The sequence below is a fragment of the Abrus precatorius genome, unplaced genomic scaffold, assembly GCF_003935025.1.
Source record: "Abrus precatorius isolate BTA unplaced genomic scaffold, Abrus_2018 Scaffold7, whole genome shotgun sequence".
Classification (NCBI taxonomy): Eukaryota; Viridiplantae; Streptophyta; class Magnoliopsida; order Fabales; family Fabaceae; genus Abrus; species Abrus precatorius.
The window spans coordinates 34,307,991-34,321,240 of record NW_020874417.1 but is presented as its reverse complement, the minus strand read 5'-3'; the positions used below and the strand labels follow the sequence as shown (position 1 = coordinate 34,321,240).

The window sequence follows — 13,250 nt, the reverse complement described above, 5'->3', positions numbered from 1 at the left end:
AATGAACCTAGCTACAACAATTGAGTGTGAAAATCTTTTCTTTATGAAGCTTTCAATACAAATATGTTTTCAGATCTTAAAATCGGAATGGCTAATTAATCACAAAAACCCTCTATCGATAGAGTATTAACCTATATGCTGGAGGGTCAGTAAATTTAAGAATAATTAAATAATAAAAACTGCAAATACAAAATAGTAAATATATTTAACGATGTTACATTTAAGACATTTTAGTGATATACGTTAACTGGGGGTAAGATTGCTTAACTGGAGAGACATTACTTAATGAAAATGAGTAATGAATAAGATGGACAGTGTAATTAAAAAAAAAAAAAAAAAGAATTTTTTAATTAAAAAAATTATACAGTATAAATGTATCATTACTCAAAAGAGGAATAATATAATACTTTATAAACAAATTTGTCACCCAACACGCTTCATTTTTTCTCTGTCTTTAGTCACCACCCATGATTCGCTGTGTTTTATTTAAGAATAATAGTCTTTTTTTTTCTGTTAACATTTCGAATATGTTTGGTTAATTTTTTATATATATAGATTTATTTATTTATTAGTTTTATGGATTTTTTAAAAATGATTATTTTTCTGAGAAATAACCCATATACACATGCAATTAGTCAATGAAAGATATAGTCACTCTCGCTCTCCTTCCCTTGACAAAATTTTCAATGTTTTTTGTTTTATAAAATGTACTTTAAAAAGTAAAATATAAAGTGTATATTTTGATTAACCAATAATATAACCAATTTAAAGAATTTCATAATTCATTACATATAAATTTGAATAATTTCAATAAATAAAATTTGATTTTATATATATCAACTGCAGTTTTTTTAACGTGTATTCAAAATATGCATTATGAAATTGATAAATAATAAATTTTAATATTTAATATCATTAATATATCATGTTTTATCATATTTAAACCATTTAATTAAAATTTATGATATTCTTAAAAGTTTGTAATTTATAACAGGACGGGTTCAGGTTTGAAAAAGGGTAGTGTATACCTCTAAATTCATCCTACCTACCCTTTATTTAATGAATCGGAGCATACATGATCCCATGATCAAACTCAATAAAATAACATATTTTTCTCATAAAAATAATGTCAAGATTAGAAAAGGACTTGTGAATTCATATTAATTGTGTTCTTTGTTCGTTTTCTCAAAATTTGAAAGCCACGTAACTAAATAAGGTTACCTGATGAAGTCAAATAGCATAATAATGAGTACGAAATGCAATGAATGAATGAATTATAGTGAAGTTGAGGCAACTTAAACGAGTACTTTACTTAAATATTTATGTTCATCGTCAACTTGGCTTCATGCAAATTCAATTTACTCACAATCAGAACCATACTTTGTCACTAAATAATAAACATTGCCCTTTAAATCAGTTCAATTAATAAAATTATGAGACAATGAAGTATGTAATAATGAGAATACAGTATCAGTATAGTCATAAAGTAACAACAGCACCGTTATTAACTTGTTCTAATTACTTCAGTTATTATATGTCACTTTAAGATTTTAACATAGAAATTTAAATTAATGCTTTCGTTATTATTAGAATTATTGCCTACAAATTATTATGTTTTAATTTTAAAATACTAATGAAATTTTCAATTTCGTTGAACATTTGAAATTGATAAATAAATACAACAATGAAAAAACTAAAAGTCATAAGAGTCAGTATTTGCTATAGTCCCCGTCCATGACCACCATATGCTGTCGTTTTGCGTGATTGTGCACTTCGTACGACAACGTGTTTGATTTATATTTAAAAGCTAATAAATTTATCATGTTAGATTTTTGGATCAAGTTATGAAAAGGCACACATCCACTTCAGCTTAAATTTAATTGAAATGCAATAGAAATTAAATAAATAAATATTATATTAAATTTTTAATCATATGTATACTAAATTTTAAGACATCTAATATATTTTAAAATTAAAGATAAATAGTTAATAATAATAATTTTTTTAAAAAAATATTTAATGTATTTTTATAATTTCAATATAATAATTATATGTTTTTTTATAAAAAAAATTATTTATGAATGTTTAAATTTAATTTTAAAATTTGAAATTAATAAAATTTATTTCTTAATATGGAGTAATTATAGTTTTACTATAATAGCAAATGAAGAACACTTATTTAAACTTGGATATAAAAGTAGGTCCACGCGGAAAACGTTTCTCATTATAATATGAGAAATGAGCAATGAGAAAGCACATGACGCGTTCCAGCCAATAACCATAGTGACAAGTGTTCTTCAATGACACGTGGACAATCCCGTAGGCGCACCCTTATATTTCAATCGTGTGAAGATTAAGAGCACAAGAAATTTTATTAATTAATAATTTTTTAAATAAATGTTATATTAATCTCATTAAATAAAAGGCTGCTCAAATAGGGGAAAAAAGTGTCTCAAGTTATATAACAAGCGTTATACAATATTTATTCAACAATAATCATTTATTAAAAAGAAAAATAATATAATATAAAATAAATATTTTTATCATACAAGGATTTTAATTTTAGATTCTTATCTTATGATATTTATATGCCCATTTTGATAAACTTTTAGAAATTTTTTTATAAGAGAAAAATTATTGTAAATAACAAATATAGTTAAAAATAATAATTTGTTATTAACACATAACATAAATTAATATTAAATATTGTTAAATAATATAATATTTATGAAATAAATATTAAATATTTTTTTTATTTAAAAATTTAATATATTTTTTTATTAAATAATTTAAAATATAAATATATAAGATAAAAGGATCTAGAATCATTCATATTATTTTTGCCTGACAGTCATCGTATGGCTTTTATCTACACAGCCATCGCTCATTGGTGGAACTCAAATTCAACTGTACAGTAGTACTTTTTCCTTTTTCTTAATGCTTTAATAATTTTATTTTAGTTTTCTAAAATAAAAAAATAGTTAACTCGTTTATAAGTTTATCTTTAATATTGATTTTATTTGATAAAAATAATAAAAAAAATGAGATGTTAATGATTTTTTTTCATTTTTATAATAATCTTATACATTTTAACAATATAATGTAAATTTATAATACATATATAAACTTTCATTAAATATTTGTTATTTATAAAAATAAAAAATATAATAAAACATTTATTCAATTATTTATTATTTTATAAAAACATTTTTAAAGTCTTAAATGTGAAAACAATAATAATAAAGAAAGTTCTTTAAAAGACGGTTTGTCAGGTTGTAGGTGAAACCTGATGAGGAAAGTTAGTCTGTTTGGTTTTTAATTTTTTTGTTTTTATTTTTAATAATAAAAATGTTATTTATTTTTATTTTTTTAAAGATTTGTGTAGAAAACAATAAAATATAAAATACGTTTTCAATACCTTTTTATAAATTTTAAAAAATAAAAATGAAATAAAAATAGAATATAAAAATATATTTTATAAAACTGGTAAATTTGGCTTGTTTCACATATATCACATCACCGGTACAGTCCATTTATAAGCACAATTGAATAGCCCTTGCATGACCACGCGCGGTGACAGAGCGTTAAGACAAAGAAATCGAACATTTATTGCAGAAAATTTGCAGAGCAAACAAAAATATATCTCACATACATCCCTAGGTGAATAATATTTTTCTTTTAAATGCACGCAATAAATACTTTTATCAATTTTTTTAAATTTGTATCCTCTCGTATTTCCAAATGGTGTTTCATTCGAAAAGATTAGGTTTAGTAAATAGCTTAATTAAATATTTATTTAATACTTTTATATAAAATTAACTGTAAATAGCTTAATTTTTTTTATTATCTTAAGCTGTGAAAACGAATCATGTAAATGTCTCATAATACGTTAAATTAAAAGTAAATTAATTAAACTTGATTCACTTTTATGATAAGTCAAGAAAAAATTTAATTCCATTTAACCTATCAACTTGGTAGATTGACTTGATATATAAAAATATTATAAAAATAAAAATATTCAAAAAATTGTAAGAAAAAACTTCACGTAATTTCACCATTAGCATTTAATAAATTGTACTACTAACTAATTAGTAAACATTAACCATTATTGTAAAAACTGGAGTCCTTAACTAGTTGGGTCAGGCCCAAATATCAATGGTTGATTAATCAAGAGTTAAAGCTTTGTATGACAAAGAACATATAGAGGGCGTGCACTTCATCTGCTTTGTCTTCAAAGGCACCCTACCATGAGTACCCCTTTCACTTCCTTTGGTCCCTTTTATCTAATCCTAAATATATTCTTAGGTACTAGTATCTTATTTCCCAAGAAATATATACATCATTACTTAGTTACATTGACATTAACTTCGTTATAAGCTACTCTCATTGAGCAACGTCATATTAACAATCCTATCCCATTCCTACGTGAACCACCATTTTCATAATTACAATGACAAACCATTTGTATAACGAATAATATCAACCCACATTAATTATTATAGTGACCACGCAATTACTGTTACCATTCTCTAATTTTTCGGACAAGATATGGGATGTGTTGGACCATGTAGAACCCTACACTAGTGATGCCACGGAAGAACCAGAGATGCTTTTGTTTTGTTTAAGCATCGTAGAATCATTATACATGCATTACATCACCGCCAAAGTAGTAACCAAACAGTGAAACAATACACTGTACCTTCTAGATCATATCCCAACTCACAAGCAACCAACTTTTAGCATGAAGAAGGAAAAAGCACACAATCTTGTAGTAGTATATAAATCAAGAGGAGAGGTTGCTACGCTCCATAACATAAAAACTACATAATTTTATGAAGTTTTTGTAAACCATACCATGAGAAATCAACTTTTGTTCTTACCCATTTTTCTTTCATTTGTGGTACTCCCAACTGGTAGCCAAAAACATGCATGTGACAAGGGGTCAACTAAAACTAGCAACTTCCCATTTTGCAACACTTCCCTGTCGTACGAGGCAAGGGCCAAGGACTTGGTGTCACGCCTAACACTTGAAGAAAAGGCAAAACAATTAGTAAACCCTTCTGCGGGTATTTCTAGGCTTGGTGTGCCTGCTTATGAATGGTGGTCAGAAGCACTTCATGGGGTGTCCAATTTAGGACCAGGAACACATTTTGACAAGAGGGTGCCAGGTGCCACTAGCTTCCCAGCTGTGATATTATCAGCTGCAAGCTTTAATGCAAGTTTGTGGTACAATATGGGGCAGGTTGTGTCAACTGAAGCTAGAGCCATGTACAACGTGGATTTGGCTGGTTTGACATTTTGGAGTCCTAACGTGAATGTGTTCCGTGACCCAAGGTGGGGACGTGGCCAGGAAACTCCAGGTGAGGACCCTTTGGTGGTGTCTACATATGCTGTTAAGTATGTTCGTGGCCTACAAGAAGTGGATGATGAAGCAAGTGCTAAAGCTGATAGGCTTAAGGTTTCAAGTTGTTGTAAGCATTATACTGCTTATGATCTTGACAATTGGAAAGGCGTTGATCGCTTCCATTTTGATGCAAAGGTAAAGATAAAAACTAGAACAAGTTATGTAATATGCCCAAAAATGCATTATTTATTTTATTCACATGGGATTCTTTCTAAAAGAGGTCAATCAATTTAGATGATTAATTTTTTTCAATGATGTCTCTGACTTAAGACATCGTTAGTATAACTAAGATATACATAATGACTTATACATTAATAATTGTTGCATAATTGGGGTTGTTGCAGGTGACAAAGCAAGACTTGGAGGACACGTATCAGCCTCCGTTTAAGAGGTGTGTGGAGGAGGGGCATGTTAGCAGTGTCATGTGTTCTTATAATAGAGTGAATGGGATTCCTACATGTGCTGATCCAGACCTTCTCAAAGGGGTAATCAGAGGCCAGTGGGGTCTAGATGGGTTTGTCTTCCACCCTCAACGAGTCATTTGATTTATTCATAACATATCCCAGCCTAACATAAAAACGTTACATAAAAATTTCCGTACAGGTACATTGTTTCAGACTGTGATTCAGTGGAAGTCTATTATGATGCAATACATTACACTGCAACTCCAGAAGATGCAGTGGCTCTTGCATTGAAAGCAGGTAGAACTGAAGTTGCAGCTGCACAAATTCTACAATTTTATGATTTGGTTTTGGATAATTATTTGGTATCTTATCATGCAGGTTTAAACATGAACTGTGGCAACTTTCTAAAAAATTACACTGTAAATGCAGTGAACTTGAAAAAGGTAGATGTAGCTACTGTAGACCAGGCCTTAGTATACAACTACATAGTTCTAATGAGATTGGGCTTCTTTGATGATCCCAAGTCGCTGCCATTTGCAAACCTTGGGCCATCCGATGTATGTACTAAAGACAATCAACAATTGGCCTTAGATGCTGCAAAGCAAGGAATAGTTTTGTTGGAGAATAATGGGGCTCTTCCCTTATCCCAAACTAACATTAAAAAATTGGCTGTGATTGGACCAAATGCTAATGCCACCACAGTTATGATTAGCAACTATGCAGGCATACCTTGCCGCTACACTAGCCCTTTACAAGGGCTACAGAAGTACATTTCTTCTGTGACTTATGCACCTGGTTGTAGCAATGTTAAATGTGGTGATCAGAACCTCATTGCAGCAGCAGCTAAGGCAGCAGCCTCTGCTGATGCAGTGGTGGTGGTTGTGGGATTAGACCAATCTATTGAAGCTGAGGGCCTTGACCGAGAGAACTTGACATTACCTGGATTTCAAGAGAAACTTGTGAGAGATGTGGCCGCTGCTACCAAAGGAACAGTTATTTTGGCCATCATGGCAGCAGGTCCAATTGACATTTCTTTCTGTAAAAGTGTTAGTAACATAGGCGGGATATTGTGGGTGGGGTATCCAGGTCAAGCAGGGGGGGATGCCATAGCTCAAACGATATTTGGAGACTACAATCCAGGTACAGTTTTTGTATTACAATGCCTATATTTATTTTTTAGTACTTTGTTACCAGATGATGTCTACAAAACAAGTCTTTAGACACTAACAGTGGTGTACTAATTTTTAGGTGGTAGGTCCCCTTTTACATGGTATCCACAATCTTATGCTGATCAAGTGCCCATGACAGACATGAACATGAGAGCCAACAGCAGTAGAAATTTCCATGGAAGAACCTATAGGTTTTATAATGGGAATTCCCTCTATGAATTTGGTTATGGATTAAGCTACTCCACATTTTCCATATACATTGCATCTGCTCCCTCCACCATAATGATTCAGAACACATCCATTTCTGAACCACATAATATCTTCTCTTCCAACTCTGCCACCCAACTTGAGTCTCTCTCTGATGGTCAAGCAATTGATGTTTCCACCATAAATTGTCAAGATTTGACATTTTTACTTGTCATTGGTGTGAAGAACAATGGACCCTTTAATGGATCTCATGTGGTGTTAGTGTTCTGGGAGCCAGCAACTTCAGAGATGGTGACTGGGGCTCCAATCAAACAATTGATAGGATTTGAAAGAGTACAAGTTGTGGTGGGGATGACAGAGTTTGTAACGGTGAAAATTGATATATGTCAATTGCTAAGTAATGTGGATAGTGATGGCAAAAGAAAGTTGGTCATTGGACAGCACACCATTTTGGTTGGCTCCTCTAGTGAAACACAAGTTAGACACCACATTGATATCAGACTTTCAGGGAGTGTGAATGGAAAAGAATTCATGTATGAATGAAACCAAAAAGAAAACTATGCTAGCAGCTACAAGCCATAGCAATATTATCTGCCAGCTAGTTACTATACTCACTTCATATGTAGTAGGTAAATAACAGTGTTTCTGCAAGTGATGAGTTTGATAGAAGTGGAAGAGTCCTACGTATAATGTATCTGATACTATATATATATATAAAGTGATGCAAAAGTATTAGAAGAAAGTTTTACTTTGAGTAGGTAATACTGTTTACAGTTGATGCTTAGAAATTGGCAAAACAGCGAAAATAAATAAATAAATGAACAAACGCTAGAGGAAGGGCTTGAACCTTAGACCTTGTGGTTAACAGTCACACGCTCTAACCAACTGAGCTACTCCAGCTTGTGTGGTGCTTTGATAAGATAAACTTATTAGCATAAAAGGTTGGCATAAACGATTTTAGATTAAAGCTCTCTAGCTTATGCACTTTTTTTCAGCCTTCATTTTATGAATTTAAACTCCTTTTTCAAACTTGAATATCCCATTATTTAAAATCCTTCAAATCTTATTAAATTTTTACTAACTTTGTAACTTAAAATTTGTTTTTGTTTTTAAAAAAATATCCACATGCTATCTCGTTAACCATAGGTTCAATGCAGTTAAATAGATTGGGCTAAAAAACTCACATTTAAATGATTCTATATTTTTATAATTTCAATACAATAACTATATATATATTTTTAAATTTTTTTATTTATAGATACTTAAACTCAACCTAACAAAAAAGTTAAAATCAAATTCAGATAACAGCCTCTAGTTATTGGTTAAGGAGTTCATCTTAAACAGTGCATTTAACCCAATTAAAAACTATTATGCGAGCCTTTTATAATTAGACAAAAAAAAAAAAAAACACATACACGTGTGCGCACCTACACAGACTCTTTGTATATATAAACTCTAATTTAGTAGAAAAAAGATAAGTCAACATGAGAAAATAAAAAATTAATTAAAAGACTATCCAAAACTAGTTTCGATGACAAGAAGATAAGAAAATATATATAAATAATAGAATGATAACAACATTTTAATACGAAACTTCTCAAAAAATAAAAAGCATAAATTATTTTTAACTATTAAAAAAATTATTATTTTTTTATACTCAAACTAAACTTTATTCCAATCTCATCATTTTCAAAAACAATCATTTTAAGAAAGTGGCGCTGAGCTGTTTAGCTCTATCTTTTGCTACGCGCAATGTCATGGGGCATTGCAGCCAAAGGAAAATCATATGGTCAAACCTTCAACGGGTTACTTATTATTCGTTGAAAGATATGACTAAAACATGGTGCTATCAAATATCACGGAACATATATCTAGCAAAAGTCGTAGTCAGACTTGTCACCTGACAACAATTGCAACCGGAAAGCCAATTACCGAGTGAAAATATTCAAACACCCCTCAAAAGTCAAAACCATTTTACATATTTTAACTGATAAAAGTAATAATATTTGAGATTTATCTGTTAAACAACTTTCCTTATGATTATTATTATAATGCACTTGGTCATTATTTTATATATTACCTAGGAAGAAGTGTTTGAAGTTATCTTTACATCTAGTACTCGTAGAAGGATATGAATGGAATATTATTTGGCGTTGACAATTTAGTCCTGCAAAATCTCTGATTGCAGGCTCCAGCAATATAAATATGTGATCCTTCGTAACCTGCTATGCAAAAAAAACCCAAGCTTCACTTCAAGGCTTTCAATATTCATAGTCAAAGGTGGCAAAATTTGTGAAAGGAAGAGCAAATTAAGCAGCAATGGAAGGTTTGATTCCATATCTTATTCATGTGATGAAGAAGCAAAAGCCTCATCACCATAGCTTCAGGAGCTTCTCTCATTCTGAGAGCTCAAACCGTAGCTACCATTTGCTATTGGGATCTGACTCATTCACAGGATCATCTCACAGAAGAACCAGGTCTGATTTCCAGCCACCCACAACTGAATTCTTAGAGCATAGACATGGTGTTGATGGGTTTTTGGTTAGCCCCAGAGGCCCTGTTACTGTTGCTCCACCCACTGCCAATGTTACTGCTTCTTATGCTGCCCAACCCACTAATAATTTCAACAACATTCGCAATCGCAAGTGATAACATCATAGGATTGTTCAATCTTCAATTATTTATAGTCTTCTGGGACTTTAAGATATTATGTGTTTCTTTTACGGTTTGATTCATTTGTTTAAGATGATGGGTGACTATCATTTGTAATATAATTGTGTATACTCCTGATCTTGTAACCTAATTTCTAGGGGATCAATTGTAATGACTGCTTCAATGAATGTTAAGAGATTTTGATTTTGAACAGAAACAATTTTCTTTTATTCTGTTACAGCCAAATCAGTACAAAATATTTATCTAATGGCGTTATGTATATAAAATTAAATCCATTATATTTAAACCAAAATAATGTGCGAATTACCCTTTCTCTGTCGATGTATAAAATAATTTTACTTTTTATGTTGTGCTGGCACGTTCTCACAGGTAATATAAGCTTGTAGGTGCATATTGCTCTGACCCCCAATGAAACCAACTTAACCAAGTTACTCCACTTTCAAAATATATACCTCCACTGTCATTAGGATTCGACCCTGTCGTTAACATTTGCAGAAACTGGCAATCGTAGCAGAGTGAAGTCAGTAACTACTTGATATCATATAGAACAGATTCGGCAATACGAGGGTAACACGTAAAGCAGAGAGAGACAGAAATCATGAAACTGGTAAGTGAAGCAAATCATCTCTGGGAATTGTACGACAAGCCACAAGTTGAAAAAAAAAAAATCAAATTAAAAAAAAAAAGCAAATACTGGCTTCTGTTTTATACTATGAAGCCAAGAGTGCTTCTAACTTTGCAATCTGCTCATCCTCATTCTTTGAAATAGGATCTTTGTTAACCTCTTGATACAAATCATGTTTCCACTTCTCTGTTCGTGTTGTAATAGGACGATAACCTTGTCTCCTATTAAATTTATCTCTTCCCCTGTAATTGTTATTGGCTCCACTGCCCCCATGCCTTATCGCTCTTGATGAAAAGCCATCCCTCCTAACTTCACTCTTGTTCAGTGCTCTGTCATCTGCATTTTGCCCCTCAGGTTTATCCAGATGATGAGGATTGCTGCTCCTTTCCTCCTTGCTTTCATTTCTTTCTTGAGGGTAGTCAGTATGGCTTGACTTTACTGCCACTGTTGGAGCTGGATTAGCATCTCCTGAATCCATTGGAATTTTCTTCTCCCTAAATGCCGGCCTTTTCCTCACTGTAGGAGGTGGATCATCTTTTCTTTCAGTAAAACCATTTCTTCTCCGGAAATTATCATCCAGTTTTCCCTGTGATTTCTCGTCTCTTTGCTCTCTACTTTGACTTTTTTCCACCCTTTCATTATTCTCTTTACTCTGAGTGAAGACTTTTCCTTCGTTAAATGGAAAAATTGTGCTTCAGTGTATGGAGTCAATCTACAAATCATCCATGCACAATAAACCGAAGGAACATATGTGTGTGTGTGTATCCAAAATAAAAATAAGGAAGCTCACCGCCAACATCCCTTCGACCCCTGCTTTGATCAAGCTGCCCAGTAATTCCTTGTTCATCATGCTGTATAAAACATGCATAGGCAAGCCTAAGATGGTTATACATTGAAAATCAACCATATAAAAGGGATTTTAAATGAATCACCAAGTCATCTCGTAAATGATAATTAAGAAATGTTATTTTCAATATTGCGTACAGAAAGGTAAGTGATGATAAATATTGTCAAGGGAAGTAAAAATAAGAACTATTGTCAACAATGCTTGCCAAGGATTTCATATTATACGTTTTGCACAATCAACTACGCAGATTTGAACTGTTCATACAATATTTAGCCCTCGAAGCAAATGCCAGTTGTTGTCTTTTCATGGCATTTCAAGCTTATATTTCACCTGGTATAACAACACTATATAGCAATCTTGAATCGACAATCTTGAATAATTACCACTTGTACCCGATAGACAATGGCACCAAAGAAGTACATCTAAACCATTGTATACTAGCCACAATACGACCGATTATATGCAACCCAAGGATATACAATAACCTTGAGCTAAAGTTCACTACTTTATGTTGGGGAATGAATTAGCCAGTGGATAGTGTACAGTACACATGTAACACTCCTCTTTAAGAATATAGAAATCATGGATCTTAAAACAAAAGAAAAATCCCTTTGGTTAGGCAGTCACTAGGAACCAAAAAAGGGTTAAACAACAACCAAATCTAATACAAGTGAATATGCAAATTTGAATACGATTAGGGGCAGAACTAGGTTCACAGGCAAACAAGATGCATTCAATTGAAAAATAAAATAAAATTGGTATGACCTGATAATAAGAACGAGATCTTGGTGGTTGAGAAGAATGTTTGCGAGGCTCATGATGATTCATATGATTATGGTGGCCACCTCCTCCTCTATTTTCTTCCTTAACATCCCTTCTATATCTCTTGGGACTACAGGCAACATCCCAATAATGAAAAATCTCAGTAATTTACAAGAACTAGAATGTGTGTATTTATTGAAAACCATGCTATGCGATTGATGGAGTTGAAAACATAAGGAGTGAGAAGAGAGAGCACCTTCGTTCTCGATCCAACTTATCAGAATGGCGACGCATTGAATCCATGAAACATTAGGTTTTTCTGTTCAAAATTGAAATCTCAATCCGATTAGAGTAGGGCTAAACTTTGTTCTGTTCTACTATTCAATTTCTACGTGTCACCATTGCTCTTTCTCTCGAGATCCATCCCACAACACAAGGTCATCATTTAATTCTCTTTTTTTTTTTTGTTAATCATCATTTAATTCTTTAATTTGTTTTTAATAATTATTTAATGTTTATATACTGCGTAAACATTATTAAATTAAATAAAATTTTAAAAATGTATTTTTATTTTTATTTTTTGCTAACTTTTTTTTATTTGTTTTTAAAAATATACAAATTATTTTTTAATTTTGTTATATATATATATATATTTATAATAGTTTATTTATTTATTTATTATTATTAATTATTTTTTAATCTTTAGACTACTTAATATTGTTTTAAATGTTTATATTAATAAATAAATAACAATACTTTTCCCTCTCTGTACATAAATAATAAAAAAAAGGGTGATATATTATATAATTATTTTAAAAAATTAATAAAATATAAAATATCATTATTAAATATTTTATTACACTGAGTAAAACTAAATTAAAGAGATATATTTTTTATAATTAAATATAAATTGAATTAGAAATATTATTCAAAGTCATATAACAAAATGAGAAAGAAAATATAATGTTGAAAAAATAAAATAGTTTCTAGAAATGTTATTGCTTAAAATAATCACTAACCTTGGATACGTAGAGGTAGATTAAAATCTTTAATACTGAATGAACAAACACAATTTACAATTTATTTAAAGAATAATTGAAGCAAGTGTGCAAATATTAATTTTAAATTTGTTTTAGATTGAGCACATTTATCATATTTT

The 13,250-nt window shown here is 31.0% G+C and overlaps 3 protein-coding genes across 5 annotated transcripts; 2 read left to right on the top strand and 1 right to left on the bottom strand.

The window, feature by feature from the left end:
• The first annotated feature begins 4,826 nt into the window (after positions 1 to 4,826).
• Positions 4,827 to 7,773, top strand: LOC113872501 (probable beta-D-xylosidase 5). Of its 2 annotated transcripts, XM_027510100.1 has the most exons (6): positions 4,827 to 5,539; positions 5,749 to 5,918; positions 6,008 to 6,105; positions 6,187 to 6,948; positions 7,057 to 7,259; positions 7,311 to 7,773. In XM_027510100.1, the coding sequence occupies exons 1-6, from the start codon at positions 4,856 to 4,858 to the stop codon at positions 7,725 to 7,727; spliced, it is 2,334 nt and encodes a 777-aa protein (XP_027365901.1). In that variant the 5' UTR covers positions 4,827 to 4,855; the 3' UTR covers positions 7,728 to 7,773. The 2 variants fall into 2 exon arrangements, with proteins under 2 accessions (XP_027365901.1, XP_027365899.1); XM_027510098.1 differs by having other exon boundaries at positions 7,057 to 7,773.
• Positions 7,774 to 9,089: 1,316 nt separating this feature from the next.
• On the top strand, positions 9,090 to 10,507 carry LOC113872967. The gene has a single exon (XM_027510886.1). The coding sequence runs from the start codon at positions 9,504 to 9,506 to the stop codon at positions 9,831 to 9,833; it is 330 nt and encodes a 109-aa protein (XP_027366687.1). The 5' UTR covers positions 9,090 to 9,503; the 3' UTR covers positions 9,834 to 10,507.
• LOC113872966 lies at positions 9,786 to 12,504 on the bottom strand. 2 transcript variants are annotated; one of them, XM_027510884.1, is made up of 4 exons: positions 12,348 to 12,504; positions 12,095 to 12,221; positions 11,273 to 11,333; positions 9,786 to 11,151 (listed from the first exon to the last, which is right to left on the bottom strand). In XM_027510884.1, the coding sequence occupies exons 1-4, from the start codon at positions 12,392 to 12,394 to the stop codon at positions 10,568 to 10,570; spliced, it is 819 nt and encodes a 272-aa protein (XP_027366685.1). In that variant the 5' UTR covers positions 12,395 to 12,504; the 3' UTR covers positions 9,786 to 10,567. The 2 variants fall into 2 exon arrangements, with proteins under 2 accessions (XP_027366685.1, XP_027366686.1); XM_027510885.1 differs by having other exon boundaries at positions 10,562 to 11,151; positions 11,273 to 11,321.
• Positions 12,505 to 13,250: the final 746 nt, after the last annotated feature.

What these genes read in the sequence shown, in the direction of transcription:
- LOC113872501 (XM_027510098.1), top strand. Translation starts at nt 4,856, where the DNA reads ATGAGAAATCAACTTTTGTTCTTACCCATTTTTCTTTCATTTGTGGTA. An exon ending in GGCCAGTGGGGTCTAGATGG is followed by an intron (nt 5,919 to 6,007) that starts GTTTGTCTTCCA and finishes ATTTCCGTACAG; the next exon opens with GTACATTGTTTCAGACTGTG. An exon ending in GGCTCTTGCATTGAAAGCAG is followed by an intron (nt 6,106 to 6,186) that starts GTAGAACTGAAG and finishes CTTATCATGCAG; the next exon opens with GTTTAAACATGAACTGTGGC.
- LOC113872966 (XM_027510884.1), bottom strand. Translation starts at nt 12,394, where the DNA reads ATGGATTCAATGCGTCGCCATTCTGATAAGTTGGATCGAGAACGAAG. An exon ending in AAGTTGGATCGAGAACGAAG is followed by an intron (nt 12,222 to 12,347) that starts GTGCTCTCTCTT and finishes TGTTGCCTGTAG; the next exon opens with TCCCAAGAGATATAGAAGGG. An exon ending in GGGTCGAAGGGATGTTGGCG is followed by an intron (nt 11,152 to 11,272) that starts GTGAGCTTCCTT and finishes CATTTAACGAAG; the next exon opens with GAAAAGTCTTCACTCAGAGT.
- LOC113872967 (XM_027510886.1), top strand. Translation starts at nt 9,504, where the DNA reads ATGGAAGGTTTGATTCCATATCTTATTCATGTGATGAAGAAGCAAAAG.